We start from the raw sequence: 21,879 nt of genomic DNA, 5'->3' as shown, positions 1-21,879 counted from the left end.
TTATTTTAGCTGCTAAAGTCGGTGTGGATACAGGTAGGCCTTAATGCACTTAAGTCTTTGAGATGACCGCAGTGCCGTCACTTGTACTTCTACCTCGGGTGATGACAAGGCAGCAGCGAGGAGTTGGCAAAGAGGTTTCACACCACGTCACCTTTTATCCATCGCCTCAGCGGGTCAATGGTCACCGAGGGGAAGGGCGGAGCAGAGGGAAGTGAAGGGAGAAAGGGAAGGGGAGGACTGTTGCGACATGACCCAAATCCAGGGGAGATGAGCGCAAGAGGGAAAACAAGTGCATGAGTCAGCAGGACGGACACATGGGAATTGGGACTGCTCTACCTCTGCACTCTTCCCGTCACTCAGGTAATAATAAAGGGTGGAAAGCAGATTGGAGGAGAGCTGAGGGGTGTGTGATGATGACGGGACAACTGGACAGATCTCAGAGTGAGGGAGGCCCCTAAGGGGTGCGGTGTCAGAGAACTGACAATTGTCATGGAGATCCATGGACTGCAGCCAGATGAGGGGTGGATTTGACCTCAGACTGTCTAATCAGGATTGAAAATTCAGGCTGTACCAAAAAGCATTTATTTAAGATTTTAGTCGAAGAATACAAGTGTGGTAAAGCTGAGCTCCAGGTTGGAAAAAAGTAATTGTCCTTTAATATCATAGTTTAGCGTTGGGGAAAAAAAACATGTTACAGAAGGGGTGATGCCAATTCACCCATTATATGCAAAGACAGAAGAAAGATTACTGTTGTTACTGAACAAGGTCATTCATTACATCCTCTGTATACAACCAGGACTGTTAAGCAGCATTTGGATTGTGTGGCTGGCAGAATTAAGAGTTAAATGAGAAAAGGGTACATGATCTGAGATTCGTCGCCGACCCCCCGCCCCCCACCCAAACTCGAATATAAAGCCAATCTGAGATTCAGCCAGTCCCAAAACACAACCGCACAAGAGACACTTATGAATCAATCCTTAATGTAATGGGGCGTTCAGACATCGAGTTTGGGAAGGAAGGGTTTATGCCCAAGGCACGTCATCTCACTAGTCCAAAAAACAAACTGACTAAAGGTAACAATAGCTGGGAGCGACATGATTCTCTCTGCGCCTTGTTTGGGAAGGGCGGCAGGAGGGAATGGGAGGAAAGGTACGGTCACATGCGCCGGCCTCCTTGCGCTGCAAGGACAGGGCAAGGGGCGGCGCGAAGACCAGCGACAAGCAAAGTTGAGCAGAATTTGACTTTATTTTGCCAAGTAAACAGCGTCGCCATTTTTCCACACGGCCCTACATATCCATATAATGTATGTTATATATGGTAAAGGAAAAAAAGGTTTGAATTGTTTGGTGCGCCCATAGCAGGCGGTCGATTTTGAGCTGACACGGCCACAAACGGCAGGTGCACAGAAGCCCCGTCGCCGGTGGTGTGACCGTATGCCGATGAGACGAGAGCTGCTCGGCTTCACGCTGCAGCCCCGTAGCCGGCAGTGTGACCCGAGCAGAAGAAGGGGGATGTCCTGCTGAGATCAGAAGAAGAATGTGGCATGGGCGAGGGCGAAGGGTGGTGGCCAGGTCATGACATGTGGATCGACATTTGAGTTTTTTTTTTTTTGGGGGGGGGGTTTTTAAAGACTTTACGTCCTCTGTTCCCCTCAGAACCGGAAGTGCTGCTTAGCGCCACCCCTTGTGGTCGCTTGCGCGAATGCACCGTGTGATTACGCACATTTTAGCATATATTTCATTTTCTATCGCTATGTCTGTCAAAATTCATCGGCCGTGATCTCCAACCACCGCGATACACTGGATATAAAAAACATTCCCATGGAAGAACAATTTTATTTATTTACTAATCACACACACACACACACACACACACACACACACACACACACACACACACACACACACACACACACACACACACACACACACACACACACACACACACACACACACACACACACACACACACCCCCTTGAATCATCGTAGCCCTCTGAAAAGTACAACCTCCGCTATGCGCCCGCACACAAAAACCACTGCAATCCACTACTTCTGTTGTCCCCCCGTCCCTCACTTTCCTTTGCCCTCTTTACAACCCTGTCCCCTCCTACCACCACCACCACAAGCCCTGATCCTCGTCTTGCCCCCTGCCTCCACTCTCATCCCATCTGGTTTTCAGTGTGGGGCGGGGTAGGGGCTAAGGGAGATCTGAGAGTGGCCAACACTGATAATATAAATGTTTTATCCTTTCTCTAGCCTCTTCCCCCTGACTCAGGGAAAAATACACATTCACATCGCTCCGTCCCCCTCCTTTTAGCTTTTTTATGCGCTTGCAGCTTCTCAAACTCGTTCTGTAAGCAGATTGCAAAAGCAACACCTTTTATGTAACCCACAGGCAATCCTTGCAATTTTTTTTAGGGTCTTAAAAGTTCAAGGTCTGCCAGGTTTGAGAGAGGAGGGCGGATAAAAGACAAACTTTGAGGGTATTGACGTTTTTTTGTTTCTTTTTGTTCCTTAGGAAAAATATATCTCCTGAAGAGAGCATGGCAACTCCATTTCACAATGCACAGTTTAAGAACAACAAAAATAAAAGCCTAGATTTTCAGGCCGGTGCCATTTTACCACCCGAGAACGCCATGACTTATAAATGTGCAATGCCACAAGCTCAACAAAGTTAGTCTTTATTTCTGAAAACTATTGCGGGGACCCATCACATTCCAATTCAATAATAGGTGCTGACAAGGGCAGGGGCTGGGACGGTGAGGAGGGGGGAGCATTCCCTTGTTCTCGATATTAAGGACACTAATTTCCTCCCTGCAGGCCCTGGCCAATAACCTCCAAAGCTAATATCTGCTCTTAGTCAAGTCTTTTAGGGGTCGTTCTGGGCCACTGTTAGAGCATACGCCAGCGGTTTGGCCCTAATTTGACTTGGGAGTGCTTCAAGGTTGCAGCTAAGCGGCCATCTCTGTACGTTTAGTGCCAGTGGGCTATTTTTTGGGAAGGGGGAGTTGCAAATGTGAGGAAATATTTCATTAGACGGCTAAAAGTGCTTTCACCTATTGCTGCAGCTCTGAGGCAAAAACAAAACAAAAAAATGAAATTGGTGGGACAGGTTAAGTCGGCATGTCATACTGACATTTTTCTCATTTTTTAATCCATGTCCTTAAAAGTTTGGAAATAATTTCCGAAAAGAGGATTATGAAAGTGAAAAGATAGTTAGTAGCAAGCTTATGTGCAGAGGGTGCAGGGTGCACCGCTTTCAAACAGGCTACACAGGGTTTTACCTTGGCAACAAACTGTCTGTCCTTCTGGTCTAGGTTGGCTGTGGGTGCAACGTAGTCCTTCCAGATGCGAACCTTGCGCTCTTTAGCAGATCTGAAAAAAAGACGGATGATGGAGTCATGATAGTTCGGAACAAATAGCTTGTAAATAAAGGAGTATTAAACAAACTACTGGTTCAAAAGTGCAAGATCTGTCTGATAAGAGCCAAATACAGTATATAACAGTTACTGTAGCACTTTTAGCCCCATTTAAAGTATGAAAGGTGTGACAATAAAATGTATTATTGATTTATTAGCGACATATTATAAAATGTATTGTTATTTTGTCTATGCTGCCTGCCTGTTTGATGGAGCATCGTATCAAATTACAATGGTTCTAAAATGACCAGAAATGCACAATAATTTGTGTTGTTTTGACTGAAAAACAACATTTTATCGAAGGGATTTTTCAACTGTGTTGCAGGAAACCTCGAAAACGTGGTCCAATTCATTTTCAGCCTTTTACAGGCAAGCCAGACAGGTGCAGGGAGGGGATCATTTCTGTGTAAATGCCAATGCCAAAAAGCGGCACTCTGGGCATCGGCCACAGGCATACCGTTCAGCCGCTCTGAGTTTCTCAGCTCCCTGGGTGTAGACTGCCATGGACCAGTCCACACAGCGGGCAAAGCCCTCTTTTAGCAGCAGCTCAGTGATATTGCCATTCTGGAAGACAGGAGAAACAGTGACAGGTCACGCTTCACAGGCAAAACGTTGAGGCACCCACAATAACAACGGCACCTGCCAGAAATACAAATTACAGCTCATAGTGACAATTTATACTCGCAAGAGCTCAAACTGTTGTGTGCGTGTGTACAGAGTAAAGCCCAACCGATGCCATATTTTTGGGTCTGATGCCGATCCCAATTTTGGAGAGTGCTAGCCCACGGATTACAGATATTTTTACTGATACTTTATCGAAAAGTGCAAAATTTAAAAAAAATAATTTTTTGATAGATAGGAATTGTAAAGGATAACAAATTATAGATCTTTTTTTTCAAGTTCCAAGGGAACACATCATCACTTCCAAAACAAATTAGTTTCCGAGTTCTTTATTGTTTGTTATTCTAATTATTCTTTTTAATTTATTCAATTATTATTTTTAAATTATTTAAAATCTGGACACATCGGCTGCCTAAATGCCGACCAAAAAAGTCAAATAATAACTATTTCTGCCAAACAGATATATCGGTCGGGCTCTAGTACAGATGTTGAATCCATCACAAAGCGTCGTCGCAGCTTAGTGCCTAACCGGGTGCAGGATGGTTCCCAGTATGATCTGGTTGGGGCAGCTCTCCAGGATGATCTGGACGTCTCTCTGCAGAAGACGGGATTCTGTGAAGAATTTTGCCTCCGCCGCAAATGCCTCCGGGGTTTCCGTGCCATCGGCCTCGCGCTTAAATGATGGGCACTGGAAACGAGAAAGAAATAAAAACAAAATCAGGACACGGACACACGGACGCGCACACACACGGACGCGCACACAAACGGACGGGCACACACACGGACGGGCACACACACGGACGTGCACACACACACACACACACACGGACGCACACACACGGACGCACACACACAGCTTGTAGTATATCTTGTAGATCAGATGGACCGTTTTGGTGCATTTGATTCCACGGCGGGAACAAAGAAGGAAGGTGAACGACTGGAATTTGCAGCAGATCAGACTCGGGCGGGAACCAGAGGTGTTATTTGAGAATCTTGTAAAGCGGTTTGATAACATCTGTTCTCCCTATGCGCTTCTGCGATCCTCTATGAACCAATATCATCTCCTCGCTACATATTTTCTTGTAAACAAGTGAGACGAAACGCCAGACAGATCTAAACAGGAGTCTCGCTGTAGATAAGCCGTTAAAAAGCAGACAAGACAAAGAAAACAGCTTCAAATGGATGTAATATCTTCAAGTAATAGATGAAAAAGATTAGTTATCTTGAGTGGCCTCATTGGCAACGCCAGGGTAGGTGAAAAAGATGGATGGTGAGAAACATATCGGAGGGGATACAAGGCTAGAACAAATACACTTCTTGCAGGAGCAAGAAAAATGAGCAGTTATAATTGAAATATCAACTTTTTGAAAGTATTGGGGTTTTTTTTACCCAAACAAGGAGATGGGACAGAAAGAAAATTCCGTGGTAACATGAGGCAAACAGCACTGTTCAAAGAATAATATGGACGTATTTATTACATTGGCAACTATATTATATCCTCTTAAATTGTCTGTTCTGTGTATTTTTTGGCATTCCTGCTGATATATTTGTTTGTCTGGGTTTGTTGCATGGATTCAAGTTTATTATTCGCCAAACTTAAATTGACTGTTCAGTTGTTGTTTTTTTCCCCAATTAATTTGACTTTACTTTGACTGACTTGCAGTTCTCATACTCGTATAAATAATTCCACCTTCAAGCTCTCCTTTAAAGCAGAGAAAAGTGTTGAAAAAATGAGCCAACAACCAGCTCTTGCCATATAGTCAGTCCATCCCCTAAACCAGACCAAATGTGGCCCCACATTAATGACCTTTGAATAAGATTACAGGTTCCCCATGAACTGTAGTTACTGGTACTTTAATATTAAAAACACCTGTACTGTTTAAAGTACAAACAACCACACGACCATGGATAAGCAGTGTGCATTTAACAATATTATCTAAAATGTATTAGCTCATCTTAAGCTCTGCCATAAATTTCTATAGATAATAGCATGCAACAACGGATGTGATGGTGGTATGGCATTGTTTCTTGCTTTTTAAGTGTAGCTTACGCACTCAAACAAAGAAAATTGCTTGTTGAAATTGCTAGGCCTCTAAGCCGGAAGCAAGCTAAAAATGGGACTCCCAACAAGAATGCAGATGAACAGCCCTGGGCGAAACCATTGTGCACGCCCTCAATTCCTGCAGATCTTAACAGACATCCCACCGCTGCTGTTTGTTTTTGAAGAGAAAGCTTTGGCTAGTCACACCGGTACCGTACACAATGTAAATATTCAGAGCAATACGAATATCAATTGTTTACCATTTCAATAAGCAAGGAGGAAAAAAGGTTGTTCTGTGAGTGGGAGGGTTTACCTTGACCCCAGACAACATCACAGTGACCAGGTAGTAGTCGGGGAGGAGCAGGGCGCGCACCACGCTGCCGTCACGGACATGCTCAATGATGGCTGTGAATGGAGGGAGGGGGTTAGGGAGCGGAAATTAAAGAGAAGTTTAACTACGGTGACAATCCATTTAGACTGCCATCATTCCAGAATGACAGGCAAAATTGTTACAGGCAGTGGAACAGTACTCAATCTTGAGTCAACTCGACTAAAACTTCCTCGTGCCAAACAACAAAAGAATGGGACAAGTATCTCCACGTGGACTAACGTGGCCTCACATTTTTCTCGATCTATGCTGATGACTGAAATTTGGCTGGGACCTGAATCAAACCTTTTACGAATCAGGTGACCTTTACTTAACCTTGGAAAATAACAGAACACGCACGGCTTTCTGTAGGACCAGCTTCAAGCTGCAGCGGGTCAATGTCTATGCCGATGCTTTGCGGTTAACCCTCGAGTGGATGTTATATGCCTTAATAGACACTAAAGTGCAATTCACGAGGTGAGATCCTGAGGGAACCATTCATAATCAAAAGAGGACAGTGTTGAAAACAAACTGTGGGTTTATCTTTTTAAGGAACGAAATGGGTTCCCATAAACACAGCCCATCGCCGCTCACCATGTCGACCCCGCATGCAAACTAACAGCCCGGCGGCGGCTTCCATTTATTTGAAAAGCTGTCGAGGTAATGCCTCACAATTTTATCTCGCAAACTTTCATCTCTCTCTGTCGCCGCCTCTGACCTCTAAATGTCCGTCTGAAAATGAGAGAAACTCAACTGGCTACATGAAACACATTCCAAAGCAAAATTGTGTTTTAGATTGAATGTCTGTGCATTTGGTGTGTGTGTGCGTGCGCTTAAAGATCTGACTGGGTGGTTCTTTGTGTCTACAGTAAGAGGATGAGGTGGGAAAACAGGAAAGAGGATAATTGCCATTTCCATTTCGCACTATGGCAACTCAACGCACAGCACATTTAAGGCGCTTCGGCTGGATTACCACCGCACATTTCCAAACAACCCTAATCTCCTGGGAACGGTACGACGAGAAATAAAAAAAAGAATACGATTCCCACAGTTCATGGTCCCTGTTCAGTTAAGCAAAAAGGTGCGGGAATGAGCCACAGCTGGCCGTCTCGGGTCGGATGGAGAATAAGTTGTGGGAATGTTCTGTTCCTCCAGGCAGACATTACAAGCCATATAATAGATACGCAGAGGAAAACATCTAATGCCGCAATAGCTTTATTTTTGGTGTGGACGGGAGGCTTAAAAAAGGAAAAACGTGTCATTCCCTTCGTGCCTCCTGAAAGTAATCTACTCCATGCACGTGCTCTGTGTGCATTTACCGTTGACAGGTTTTTGGTGCATCGAGTCCACAAAGTGCCGGGGGTTCTCGATGGTGTACTTCATGTCGCGGATGGTGAGCGTCCCACCGCCCTCGCTCCACATGCCCTTCTTGGAGGATTTGGACTGGTCCTCCATCTCACAGAGCCTGGCCTGCTCGGGACTGCACAGACAGACAGACAAGAATGACAGAATGCTCTGGTAAACGGGCACAAATGATGTGAAAAAAAAATAATAATAAATTGTTATTGGGTCAACACAAAAATACATATATTTTTCAATTGTTAAAAAAAAATGGATAATTGTTCATTTTAACTATTAGAAAATATACACCAATCAGCCACAACATTAAAACCACCACTAATAACAAATATTGTGTAGCTCCCTCCCAGTGGTGACGCTCAGGTGCCCATTGTCAGTGCTTTCAGTGATGGACAGGGGTCAGCATGGACACTGACCAGTCTGGACGCTGACCAGTCTGCAACTACTGGGGGCGCCCACTGAAAGTTGACAAGTCCAATCAGCGTGAAACCCGTCAGTCAGCTGAGATTCTTCAAGTCGAGGCCTCGTATTTTTTTTGCGTTTTGTTTTTGTCAGTCAATGTGCATTAAAATAACAGATAGAAAATTACAAAAATGCACTGGGATAACATTTCAACGAGGAATAATAAATAAGGGGAATCATGAATATATTTTTATATGTGTTAATCATCTCTGTCCAGAGACGGACAAACACAGCTCTCTGATTGCCATGCAAATAACGTAGGGGCATGGAGGATTGAGACGAGATCATTAAGATTTTAATGGTACGATTACTGATCTATCCAGTACTTTAACGATACTATCATCTTTTTTTTTTTTTTTTTAAGAGAAAAACAAAAACAAATTAAGAGTAGAATTAACATCGCTTTATTTTCTGAGCATTATGCATGGAGAGCGGACGATCAGAGAGCAATCAGCGCCCTCGTCTCCTCGTGCGTGTGTGAGAGACAGGCGGAGGGAGCCGGCCTCGCCCCCACGTGCATTCCGGCGATGGTGGAGAAGAGATTTCTCTTCTGATAAGAGAAAAAATTCTTCTGAGATGAATCTTAATCTTATTGCAAGTTAATAAGATTAACTGGTGACAGCATATAGCCTTAAAATAGAAAATGAATTAATGTCTTCAATATCTTTAATAGTACCGGAAACATCGGCGATTATCGATACTACTGTCTTCAAAAATGTATCCCCGGGGTCCATTTAATACCGGGCCGGTACTAAACCCCCGTGGCCCATTCCTCCGTGGCCACCCACTCCCACTGAATAGTCAAATACTCGCATTGGACAGCTGAACCCGATTCAACTGACAAACAGCTTAGTTGTGTACAGCCCTAGCAGCTACGCATCCCAATACGCAGCAAGCTGTGATGCACTGTGTGTTCTGAAGCCTTTCTATCATAGCAGTATTAACTTTTTCAGCAATTTGTGCCACAGCAGCTCTTCTGTGGGGTCGGGCCAGACTTGACAGGCGCGCTCCCCACGCACATCAGTGAGCCCATGGGTGCCCATGACCCTGTTGAAGGCTCATTGGTTGTCCTTCCTTGGACCACTTTTGGTAGGTACTAACCACTGCATACCGGGAACACCCCACACGACCTGTTGTTTTGAAGATGCTCTGATCCAGTCATCCAGCCATCACAATTTGGCCCTTGTCAAAGTGGCTCAGATCCTTAGGCTTGCCCATTTTTCCTGCTTCCAATACATCAACTCCAATAACTAACTGTTCACTTGCTGCCTTATATAGATATAAAATAACTGAAGCAATGTTTACCATTTCTTTTTTTTTTTTTTTTTTTTTTTTTTTTTTAATTAAACTAATGTTTGCAACATGTTTTTGTAAAAAAAAATAATAATAAATAAATAAAAATGAAACACAATGAAACTATTTCACCACCCCAATATCAAGGAGCAGCTCACAGTACCAATGTAAGCACAGAGCACCTGTGAGAAGGACCTGTCAGAATATAGTTTCATTTCACTTTTTCCCGTTCTAAAAAAGCTCTAGAAATGATCAGGCAGCAAGCTTTGCCTGGATACAAGTCCCTCAATTAATTTCCCACCAGGTCCTCTAGGATAACACCCCATCTAACAAGTCTTGTAAAAATAATGAAAAAAAGTATTTTGGGAGTCACACCCTGTTTTAGCTGTTGCACGGTCGGCTGTTCCACTACAACGCTTCTGATCTGGCCTTGGTTTGTTTATGGGTTTCTCACAGACTTTTCTCATGGGTGTCATTAGGAAAAATGTGCCAAAAAACAGTAACTGCCTGGTGACCGGGAAGGGAATTTCATGTAAAACACTTTAATTATTCCTCATAGAATAAATGGCTGCATGAGTTACTGAGAGCTACAGTAAATTATTGGAGTTAGATATTATAGGATAGAAGTTAAATTCCAGTCATAAATACGATACGTGTCAGAAAGCATCCGCAATACGAAAAAATCTATTACAGAGAGCCATTACCAAACGGTCTAAAAAAAATTATGATAAAATAGTAAATAAAATAAATAAATAAAAATCACTTTGAAGAATATTATGACTAATTGGGAATAATAAATTGTCAATTGGTCAATAATTATCCCAAGTTAATGTTCCAAGTCCGTTCAGTTGAGTAGAATTCAACTTTGTCAATAAACTCTACTGTACATGTACAAAGTGTTGAATTGGTCTTGATAAGGTTTCGGTTTCTGTTTCAGTAGTGATAAAGCGCTATTGGCCAATCTCTGTGTGGGCAATATGACAAGCGTTTCACAGGTATCGCCAAAATTTGATTTCATTGATTGCTGGAAGTGTTTCTTTGAGAGTTCAGTATGGATTACATCAGTGGAGTTTGAAATTTGTTGAAACAAGCCCTGCACACACAGAAGTTCCCGCCTTGTCGCTGTGCTCCCTGTGAAAGCTGATAACATTGTTACTGCTTATTATGCAAATTTGATATCCAAGCATTTTTGAGGAGATAACCCCGTTTTCTGACAGGCTCCTTCAAATAAAACAACCATGCAGCTGGCAACCAACGCCATAATTAATTCCATGCCCATACGCTAAGAATGAATTAATGCTTTGATAAAGGGCATGTGAAATTTTAATTATTAATTAATTAATTATTCAGAACTTCAAATATTGGCTAAATCAATTGAAAACGTTCTGTGGCCATCGTCGGGCCTTGTGGGAATCAAAAAGCAACCAAATGAAGTGTGGAAGAAAAAAATAAAAAAATAAATATGCTTGGTTTATAAAAGGCAACAAAGTGGGTCTCAATTGAAATGCCACACACACGTACACACATAAACCCAAGATCTTAAAAGTGTGTTCTTAATTGGTCTTTTGGACTGCTGCCCAACACAAAACTTCTCTTCTGCCTTCCTACCGATTTAGCCACAAATCCTAAATTGAAACAGAAAGGGATTCTTGCTTACTGGGCAAGAAAATAGAAACTATGGTACAAAGTGTTAAGCTGTCTGAGGGCAATTGTGTTTAAGCTTCTTTAAACTAAGCACTAACAGCGGCTGTAGTGAACTGCAAAGTGGAGGGGGGAGTTATACTATACAACAGCACAAATCACCGCAGGCAAATGCTGAGAAGCTAAATAGAAGCTTAACCTTTTCAGTCCCTTTGTGTTTTAGCATGATGCGGACTAGTCCATCCTCTATCTACATACTATATACACACACAGCTTCGTTATACATGCGTCTCCCTGGTGCAAACCCATAGTTTTCTACTGAGCTGTCAACTGGCGTTAGTTTTGTCCCAGTGAAAAAAGGCTGGGGAGCCATGCTCTGCTATGTGTTTGACCGGAGGGCCTTTCCTGGAGGGTAGAGTCACCTCCAACTCTGCCAAGTACTGCACCGGGCCAGAGGGTTGCACTGCAGTTGGCACCCATGTTCATAGAGTTGTTCTCTATTCACCATGGTAAGTGGATGTTTTTTGTAAACCAAGTGCACCACACCCACCTGCCCCAACATGTAATTAAAATGTATTGAGAAGGGTGTGTTGTGATTTGCTGCAGGCAGGGCCAGTCAGGGTACTGGGTGTGGCCGTCCTTGTGGGTGGCAGGGCCATTTTTTTAGATAAACCAGTGACTGACAGAATGAGAGTAAGAGGAGAGGAATAAAGAGATCACAAGAAGTAATGACAGCAGGCTACGGTGGGCTGGATGGATGAAAGTGAGGAGCGATTACATAGATCATTTGAAGCCCCACTAGAACTACGGATGAATCTGCAGTGGACAAAATCCAAGCCCAACATGAAAGGCATTTTGTTAAATTTTACCTCTTGTGATTTCAGATGAAAGCAAAATAATTTCAAAATATAACCACTTATTTCATATTCCTATGTTCTGATGCAATCTGATCTGGATTTATTTTACCATTCATAAAGTAAATAATATATACAGCAGATATTTGTTCCAAACTGAAGGAAAAAAAAAACTACAAAGAAAATGAAATGAAAATATGAATGAAAATAAAAGTATATATTTTTCGACCAAAGTAATAATAATGCTGTGGCAAATGAGCGAGCGCCGGGCCTCCTCCGATGTGCCACTGAGAACAGGCAGCAAGCCACAGAGTCAGGCAGCGTGAATCGGCTGGCCCATTTCCCAAGCCACTGTTGACTTCTGAATGCATGTTCATCTGCAAAGTCCGAAGCGATCATTACCGTTAAAGCCCCCATAATCATCATCACCCTATGGTTATGGTGTGATCAATGTAGCCAAGCAAAGTGACTAATGGATATCGGGGGCAATGCATAGAGGAAAAAAATTACAGCCCAGACTCCTCAACAAGTAATGGCTCTAGCCTTGCGCCAAATGATGCCCGCATACCCTTAAAGTATCATTTACATCAGTGGCTGTTTCAGACCATTGCACATAATAGTCAAAATGGAACATTAGCAGCAAAATATTCAGATTATCTCTGTTCTTGTTGGAAGATTCAAATTGAACAGCTTGAGTCAAATCACCTCTAATGTGTGTAATGTGCAAATACTGCCACTGGGAGGAATACCGTCCATCATATGGTGCTAGATGGGCAAGTGTGTTCTGGGGCTATTAGTGTATGTGGGTTATGTGGTAGGGAAAGGCTTTCGAGGGGCAACACTGCCACCATCTGGGAGATAATGGCCCTTCTCAGTTCTCTACATAGTACCAGGTGTGTTTTTATTTGCAGCTCCCTAACGATTTTGGATCATGGTGCCGCTGTATATTAAAGGAGATTATATCAGCGATCACACACACACACACACACCAGCTAATACTATGGAGCTTTGCACACTAACCGGATGGGGCAAAAAGTGGCAACGTTCAACTCCCCTACAAAGCTAATGAGTCATTGAGAAGTTAAACTAAACAAAGAGAATCTACAGCATTCGTCTTCTTACCAGTCAACAGTATGATATGAGGAGACTGGCATCATAATAGTAGTTTAACTGTGAACTCTCATGTGAAGAAACACTGGCTACTAGTTTCTTTTGGAGGACTATTATAGATAGATCTGTTGTAATTCCTTAAAAAAATAAAAATTAAAAAAAAGTATGAATCCACACAAGATGTTTTGGTCCCAAAACAGTAGTGTTTTTGCAAAGCAGTGTAGAGTTCTTCCAATATTTTGAGAGGGGAAAAAAAAAAAAAAAAAAGTTTTTTTCTTCCCCTGATGAAAGGCTAGACAGGTGTGCGGATACTTCCTCGTACATCTTTCACATTTTTAACAGCAGCTCTAGAATGCGACAACCAATTCTATTTGCTCTCAGCTTGATCACAGAAGCCAGTTACTGTTCACAACAGTAACCTTTCCTGATCCGGTCCTAGGCATTTTGCCAGGGCAATCTGTTGGGGTGGAGATGTTCTCGTTACACACGGTGTTTTGTTTCGTTCCATAAGGAAACGTAGAGGCACGGGGACGTGTAAGTTTTCATGTTATTACTGATGCAAGGTTGGCAATTTTAATAGCCAGGACTTCTACTCTGTGGGGTAAGTGCTGGAGGTACGTAAGTTCAGGTAAGTTTCATTTAGGAGGATTTGAATGTATATTTAATACAAAAGTCAATTAATTCTATTATTTAATTATAGAACCCAGAATCGCGATTGTGGCGCCTCCCCTTGCGGCTGCCTGCGCAAGCACCTTGTGTCGATTACGCACATTTTGGTATTTCTTAGTATTTTTAGAGCTTATAGTGCGTAATCACCGGGTGTTATGACAGTTCACTGCATTTATGTATGACCGTATGTATATGTATGTGACAAATAATCCCTTGAACTTGATTTGCAGACAGCAGAAGTGAGGAGCACGGTTTGAGAATCTCACCCATTTGCAGCAAATTGGGTGTTTGTGTTCAAAATATCACTACCACAACTTCAACATCAAGGGATACAGTAGGTGCTCGCGCACAGTGGCTGACCAACCAAAGCAGTTTGGTTACGATAAGCCATGGTTCTGACTTTAATTACTTCAGGGGCCTCATTACCAGTTATAATAATAAAGAACACAAAGTGGACATTGTTTTGCCCTGTCAAATTACTCAAGGAATAAAGGTTTATTTAAGCATCCTTGATAACAACAAATGTAAACAAAACCCGGTGAGGCCAGTAGGTCTCACAATGCAGTTAGATGGCCAACACAGTGAGATGTTCTTCCGCCAACATGAGATGCCGTTGTGCAAAGACAAAGGCACAGTGTCCGCCAGCTTAGCTGCACTTAACATTGCCCTGGGCAGAACGTGGGCATGCGCGTGCCAGTGTAAACAGGAAGCACACCATCTATTCTGCGATTGGCAAAAAGTAAGACCAGATATGTCTTTGCTTGGACTGAGGACAAGGTGTGACCGTTACTGAAAGTAACACACGACATGAGTAAAGGGCAGTGGAAAACATAAAATAGGAGTCGTCGAAAAAGCAAATACGGCAAAATATTACAGCGGTACCGGTAGCATTACCAACAGCCTTAGTCAAGACAAAACATTACCTGTGCTTTTTGTGTCGGCTCTGGAATATGAGAGCCGCTTGAATCAGGTGTGTAACAGGCACATTAACTGTGGAGATGTGCTGCTCAATATTATGAGAATAAGCAAAAAGTGTAAATTATATTTCCAGAATAACCTTTATTTAAAAAAAATCTATCATCTTACTTTCACATGTATGCAATGATCCAAAATGATCACTTTAAATGTACTTGATTAAGCCTAACCAAATTATTTAAACAGCGCTTGGATATGCGACTTCGGGTTGGGCCGCGGGTAGCGACGGGTTTCGGAACTAATTGGCCATGTATGCAGGTAGCGGGGTGGGTACTGTATGGCACATCGTGGTGGTGGGGTCTAGAAAATCAGACTCGTGCAGGACTCCATCCATGCTCTACCTTTCAGTGCTGGTTCGAGGCACAGGGCCACGGATACCTGACATGTAATCAAACAGCGTTGCAAATGTTTTACGCATCGAAATCAGAACAAAGCGGTGAAGCTCTACAGAGACAAGACCCAACAAAAGCCACAACCACTTGGCAACTCTCCTGGCCACTGACGTTTTCATTTCCTTTACTGAACCTAAAGGAACCTTAAATCACAGGTGGGGAGCAACATGGTTGGGGTCTTTTGAGGGCAGCGGCTAACCGATTAATTGGCTGGACGATTAATCGGGGCAATACATGGGCATTTTGAGGTAATCTGCATTGGTCGATGCCGGCGCTCACAAGGCCGATAAACAACATATGTGACCCACCGCAGCAAAACCTGCATTGTCGCGCATTTCTTAAATGACCAGGGGCTGCCAAACCAGTTTCCGGAATTTGTGTTTTTTTTCTCTTTTATCTCAACGTATTTCCAAAGCCGAGTTTGATTTCTAAATAGTAGATAAATGTTAAACCGTGGAGTTAACTATTCCCGTTAGATTACATGGGGAAACACAGTTCACTTACTGAGACGCTGAACAGCACAAACCCGATCAATCATTTCCTTTAAAGTGAGCGTCCAGGTGAAGATCATTCCTACATATTCCATGTGATGTGAAGTCAAGTCAATGTCTGTACCGTTTTGATAAGAGTTCAACCTCTAAATCTTACGTGTTTCTCACACACACACACACACACACACACACACACACACACACACACACACACACACACACACACACACACACACACACACACACACACACACACACACACACACACACACACACACACACACACACACAGTAAAGCTGATGTCACTACCGTAAACAAGACGCGGAGCCTTCGGAAAACTTTGAGGGTGAAAGACAGTTTGCTGCACCCTTGTCGTTAACAAGCCATAGCTTTAAAAATATTTGCTTGGTTCGCACAAGTGACACCTTGTTTTGAAGCCCTGATTCGCACAAGTGACACCTTGTTTTGAAGCCCTGATTCGCACAAGTGACACCTTGTTTTGAAGCCCTGATTCTCCACTTTCAAATGACGTGGAAACAAAAAGAAGTGGCAACAAAAGTACCTAAAATCTGCGGTGGGTCACATATGTCTGCAGACTAGTGTTAATTAAATATCGATTCAGAATATTTTAAAACAGTTTCAGTAGTCATTTTCCGCACTATCGATATACCGGTAGCCACACACTCACTCACGCTTCTGGTCACTCGTCCCATTCACTCCGGGTAGTTATGGTGGTTGCACTTGCCATCTTTAATGAGCTGAGCCTCCGCAACCAGTTTGGTCGGCCAAGAAGAGGCAGTTTTTTGTTGTTTTTTTTTTTCCTCCACCAAACAGCAGTGTGCCGTGCGTGCGTTCACATTAGGCCTGGGTATTGTTTAAAAAATTAAGATACAAGTACCAATAAAACCCTTAAAGTGATAACGATAAAGTACTTCAGTCGATAGCCTTTTTCCCCCCCCTTTACTATATCCATCAAGTGAATGGAAGCATTCAGTTGTGTAAAATGCCACCACTCCTCCCCATCCAAATGAATTTTACACTTGTGCATTTTTGAAAGTGTTTAAATTATTGAAAAATGTATTAAATAACTGTACAAAACTGCACAAGGAAGTACAGTTTTTGGGCAGTCTAACTGTTCATATGAACAACTGACTGTTTTAAGACAGACTTGAAAAATTGTGTGTACCTATCCTTTGACTTGACTTCTGTAGCTGCTGCTGCGGTAGTGAGCCAGTGATCACATGTGGCATTAAATTGAAAAACACTTGCATTGATTGGCCTGCTTGTAGCTGCTGCGGTAGTTTGCCAATCTCACATCACATTAAATAAAAAAAAAAACAATTGCATTGATTGGCTGCGAGCAAAACCATGCAAAGTCATTTTTTTCCTAGATCTGGGTATAAAAAAAGATTGAATGCAGGTATTGTTTGACTGGAGAAGTTTCGATACTACTTGGTACTGGTTTATTTTGGTCGATATCCTAAAAAAGGAATGAGTACCAATACCCAGTCCTAGTTCCCATGCAGGTTTCCCTGTGTTTTTATTTTATCTGTTTTTGTGTGTTTCCTACTTGTATGAAACACAAATAAAAAAAAAAAAAAATTAAATATCTGCAGACATGCAGACAACAACATTAGTGTTAAATAAATGCAATTTTCTGTGTAATTTGTCGTTGTCATTAAATTGTTGTATTTTATCAGATGCAAAAAAAATAGAAAAGAAAAAAAAAAAAAAAGACAACATGACATCGGCCGCCCTGCTCTCAAAAATATCAGCACCGACAATTGAAAAACCCATACCTGTCGACCACTTTTTGAGCGCAACAGTTTCGCCGCCGGTTAGACTAGTATGAATCTTACTTGTTTCCTCGGATTCCTTCCCTGCGGACGGTGGCCAGGCCTTCGCTCACTAGAGACTCAGCAATGTTTTCCCCAGTTGTGTCTATGGGGAGAAGGAAGGGACATGTGTCAAAAACTCACTCAAGCCAAACAGTAAGCATAGTGATAATTTCAACACAGCTTCCAAAATTACAAATGTAAATATGATTATACAAAATCCCGGGGTAAGGCCATAACAAGTCTTGACATGCTGTGCCACGCTGATACAAACTCACCCTTGCCTAGGTACACCATTCCGTACTCTCGGCCCAGAGCGGTCTTGATCTCAACATTGAAGCAAACCTCTTTGCCGATTAGCTTCTTACGCAGGAACTCTCTGGCTTGGAAAGCCCAGGGCTAAAAAAATAAATAAATAAATATATATAAAGATATAACAAAGATTCAAGGGGTTATTTGTCACATACATATATATACGGTCATACATATGCAGTGAAATGTCATGACACCCGGTGAATATGCACAATAAGCTCTAAAAATACTAAAATGTGTGTAACCTACAGGGAAGCTCGCGTAGGCGGCCGCAAGGGGCAGCACGAATCTGAGATCTATAATTATATAATATAATTAATTGTCTGCGTTGTATTATACCAGACCCGCGGCCACCTGTGTGGGCGCCTCGTCGATCACCGGGTGTCATGACATTTCACTGCATACATGTATAACCGTATGTATAGTTATACATGTATGAACATATGACATTTCACTGCATTGACATTTCACTGCATTTATGTATGAAGGTATGTATATGTGACGAATAAACCTCTTGAATATGTTTGTGACAACCTCTTGAATCTTGAACGATATATACATTTAAATCCTCCTAAATGAAACTAAACTCCAGTACTTACCACACAGAGTAGAAGTACTAGCATGTCACACAGAGTGGAAGTACTGGCATGTCACAAAGCTTTGTACTTGTTGTTAACCATGTTTCTCTGTATTGCATTGGAGGTGTTGGCCAGAGGTGGTTCATTCATACTCTAGGTAGGGCGCTAACAATTTCATGGTAGTGAAAAATCACGTCATGGACTGTGAAATATGCCTTCTGCGTAATTGACAATTTGAGTGAAGTGGCCAATTGCTACCGTGCAGACTTTACGCTTTGTGTTTCCATGGCAGAGCTGGAATCAGCAGCAGGAAGTCCTTAGAAAAACTGCAGTGCCGCCTTTTTTTTTTTTTTTTTTTTCTTGCCGCCATTGGATGTAAACAAAACACCCGGAACCAGTTAAAACGTCACTGCATGTGATGAGAATGGTTCGGCCTGACTGTTTGCTTCCAAAGGTAAATGTAATCATCGCTGTGAAATGTTGTATATTTCTTTTAAAATCCATAAATTCTGTTATTTTTAAGAATTTTGGGCCATGAAATTCAGAAAAATTTGCGACAAAAAAAGCCATTGTGGGAATACTGCTTTTAACTGTGATAATGATGGGTTTGCACAGTAGACACAGGAAAAAAAACGCAAACTTGCAAGAAACAAAATATATATTTTTTCTGCCTGCATAAAGAAATTGGCAAGGACAAGTTTAGCCCATTAATCTTTACTCTGAAATAGCGGCAACACCTTTCCCAACCACATCCAAATTATACCGTTCAAACAGAGCCACTCACCTCATCAGGGGTGTCCTTGGTGTCAGGCTGGCTCTGGGCAGCTCGACGGGCCATCGCCCCGGCCCGAATGTTGCTGAGATTGATCTGACGCTCGGGGGGCGGTCCACCTCGGGGTTGACCTCGTACAATGATGGCACAGCCTGACAGGACCTGTTGAACCGTCACACATAGTCAGTCGCTCGCAAAATCTGAGCACAACATGTGCATTAGTACTGTTGTCAGCACCACATTGATAAGCACTGCGGAAGAGAAAGGTAAGCAGTGTTTGAAATTTAAAAGGAACAAAGACATGAAAAATTAAGGTCATATGAGTCAAGACTTTATGAAGTAAAGAAGCAATTTTCAACTTTATGTCAGTGGAGCACGAGAGTTTGTATAAAGGCTTTCATGTTGTCAGTATAGCCTGTCAAAATAAGCATCCAAAATGCATGGCAAAATCACACAGCTTGATAATGTTACTAAACAAAAAAAAAAAGGTTGCCTAGTCCTGGGTTTGACAACTGCGGCATTTTACACAAATCTGAGCAAACATTTTATCTGCAGAGCCTCTCGTGTCTCTGCAAGGAGCTTCTCGTGGGCTGTTGATCTAAGATGTGGGACAGATAATGCGTCTTCTCAGGTCCCCACTGTTTCACAGTCAAGACCACTCGAGTGACTCCACCCGAAGAGACTGTGTTTAACGCACTACCCAGCCCTCTGTTTACAGAAGGGCCCAGTTCCAAGTCGGGAGTCCTGTGACGGAAACAGTCCCCATGCCCTTGCTCGACGTCCTCATCACCTTGACTTGATAAGGTGACGTACTGCCAAAGAGCTCTTATTTCAGAATTTCAGAGTGAAGGCTGGCAAAGGCCCAGTAAAACTCCACCATGGCGTGGCTAATGCTCGGCAAAGAAATCCCCAAACCCACCCCTGGAAGTTCTCCCGACATTCCCTGAGCCACAGTCAGCGCCAGGTCTCCAATAAACAGGTGAGCCTTAAATAGCATGTGAACAAAACACTGAAATTCCCACAGAGAGCGTAGAATATGTTCACTCTCGCCAGCTGAACTGTTAGAATAATCACTTCAAGCAGTTTTCCTCATATTGTTGGATAAATGGGTGGGAGGCTGGTGGTAAGGGAAACAATGTTAATCATTAAATCATGTTCACGTCAACATATTTATTAACAGGTAGTGCGCTGTAAATGAGCGCTTTTCCTTCTTTTCATTTTAAAATGTTTTTTTGTTTTGTTTTGGTTTTTTTTAACCACACACATTCTACATTCTGTAGATTGCCCTCGATGTGTTTCCAACCCGGGGGCTGGTTTTGGCATATGCAAAACGGTGGGAAAATGCAATTTCTGCCATAAATGTGAGACAGAACAGGTCACCTGTCCAGCGGCTACGCCTGATCACGAGCGGCGGTCCCATTTGGAGCCTTTAGCCCACGAAGTGAAAGCAAAACACGCGCTGCGCAGACTACAGTACGCCGCCGCCACGACCGGGACGCGCCGGGGCCAAGAAAGCGATACGTGTCAGTATCCCACGGTCACGCCGGACCAGCAGACGCTGGTCAAAGTCTGCGGGATCGGTAGGTCAGCGGCAAGCGAAAGGGGGTGAACTTCGACCGCGCCGGCGTGAGACTCCCCCACGCCGCTAATTGCATCATGGCTAATTATTATTATTATTATTATTATTACTACTACTACCACCACCACCTGGGAGCCACACTTCCCAGCAGCAACATGGCGTTTCCCGTTTAAAAACTTTTATATTTGTATTCGCCCGACTCTGTTTTTTGGAGTTTAATCGTCTCGCCGCACTGCACTCGTATGATTTATGTGACACGCAGAATGGTGAGTGTTGATTTAGACAGCTAGCCAGCTTGACAGCCAACTAGCCGACGTGTTAGCCGACGTGCTGTGGGGGGGGGGGGGGGGGGGAGGAGAAGTCAAATCCACCATTTTTCTTTTTGTTTGTTTGTTTTTTTTAAAATCCTTATTTCTCCAACGTTTAGCAACGAAACGCAGAATGGGTCCCCGTCCCTCCCCTCCCTCCCTCCCCCCCGGACGCCAGCGGGACTTGCGAGTCGCGTCAGCGGGAGCCCTGCCTCCATATGTGCGCGTCCCCGGTCTCCCGAACTTTACCATCTTGACGATGCCCCGCTGCAGCGCGGCGGCCGCGGCGGGGTTGGGGTTCGCCTGAGCCGGAACAGAAGCCATGTCCGCGCGGGGGGGGGGGGAGAAGGTGCGTGGATACGGGGTGGTGCCGGTGAGCGGGTCGAGGCGGAGGGAGAGAGCCGGGACTGGGACGGCGACTGTTCCCACTGAGAGCCGGGAGGCGGAAAGGCTGAGCGGCCGACCCACACGCACGTTTATACCGGAAACACGTCACGCCGCGCGCGGCGCGTGTTTCCGGGTCCGGCGGCAGGAATGCATGGGAGCGGACGGGAGCGACTGAGACGACGACTTCCGGGTGCAGGCGGCGCGACACGTCAGCATAGTGTTTATGCTGCGTTCCGGCGAGACATCCGGACTCGGGAGAAAAAAAAAAAAGTAACAGATCGCGCCGGACCGAGTTCGAACAAATGGGTTTTATTTTTTATTTTTTTTTTGGGGGGTTTGAAAACACGTCCCACTCCGATCGAAACGAACTCGGTAGTTGGGGTTTTTTTTTTAATGTTGAACAAAGACATGTT

At 43.5% G+C, this 21,879-nt stretch overlaps 1 protein-coding gene across 1 annotated transcript in view; it reads right to left on the bottom strand.

Annotated features, from left to right (window-relative positions):
• The window catches only part of snd1 (staphylococcal nuclease and tudor domain containing 1), a 209,764-nt gene extending 188,241 nt beyond the window's left edge, over nucleotides 1-21,523 (bottom strand). The window contains exons 1-9 of the mRNA XM_080021993.1: nucleotides 21,329-21,523; nucleotides 19,205-19,354; nucleotides 17,809-17,929; nucleotides 17,555-17,636; nucleotides 7,768-7,928; nucleotides 6,395-6,486; nucleotides 4,570-4,728; nucleotides 3,877-3,983; nucleotides 3,285-3,375 (exon numbers count right to left, since the gene is read on the bottom strand). Coding sequence (XP_079878119.1) covers nucleotides 3,285-3,375; nucleotides 3,877-3,983; nucleotides 4,570-4,728; nucleotides 6,395-6,486; nucleotides 7,768-7,928; nucleotides 17,555-17,636; nucleotides 17,809-17,929; nucleotides 19,205-19,354; nucleotides 21,329-21,403 — 1,038 coding nt within the window. The 5' untranslated portion in view covers nucleotides 21,404-21,523. The remainder of the gene's footprint in view (nucleotides 1-3,284; nucleotides 3,376-3,876; nucleotides 3,984-4,569; nucleotides 4,729-6,394; nucleotides 6,487-7,767; nucleotides 7,929-17,554; nucleotides 17,637-17,808; nucleotides 17,930-19,204; nucleotides 19,355-21,328) is intronic.
• Nucleotides 21,524-21,879: the final 356 nt, after the last annotated feature.

The sequence above is a fragment of the Zeus faber genome (genome assembly GCF_960531495.2).
Source record: "Zeus faber genome assembly, chromosome: 21".
In the NCBI taxonomy this organism is placed as follows: domain Eukaryota; kingdom Metazoa; phylum Chordata; class Actinopteri; order Zeiformes; family Zeidae; genus Zeus; species Zeus faber.
Note: the sequence above shows the minus strand (reverse complement) of the source record. Positions and strands in the feature narration are given on the sequence as shown.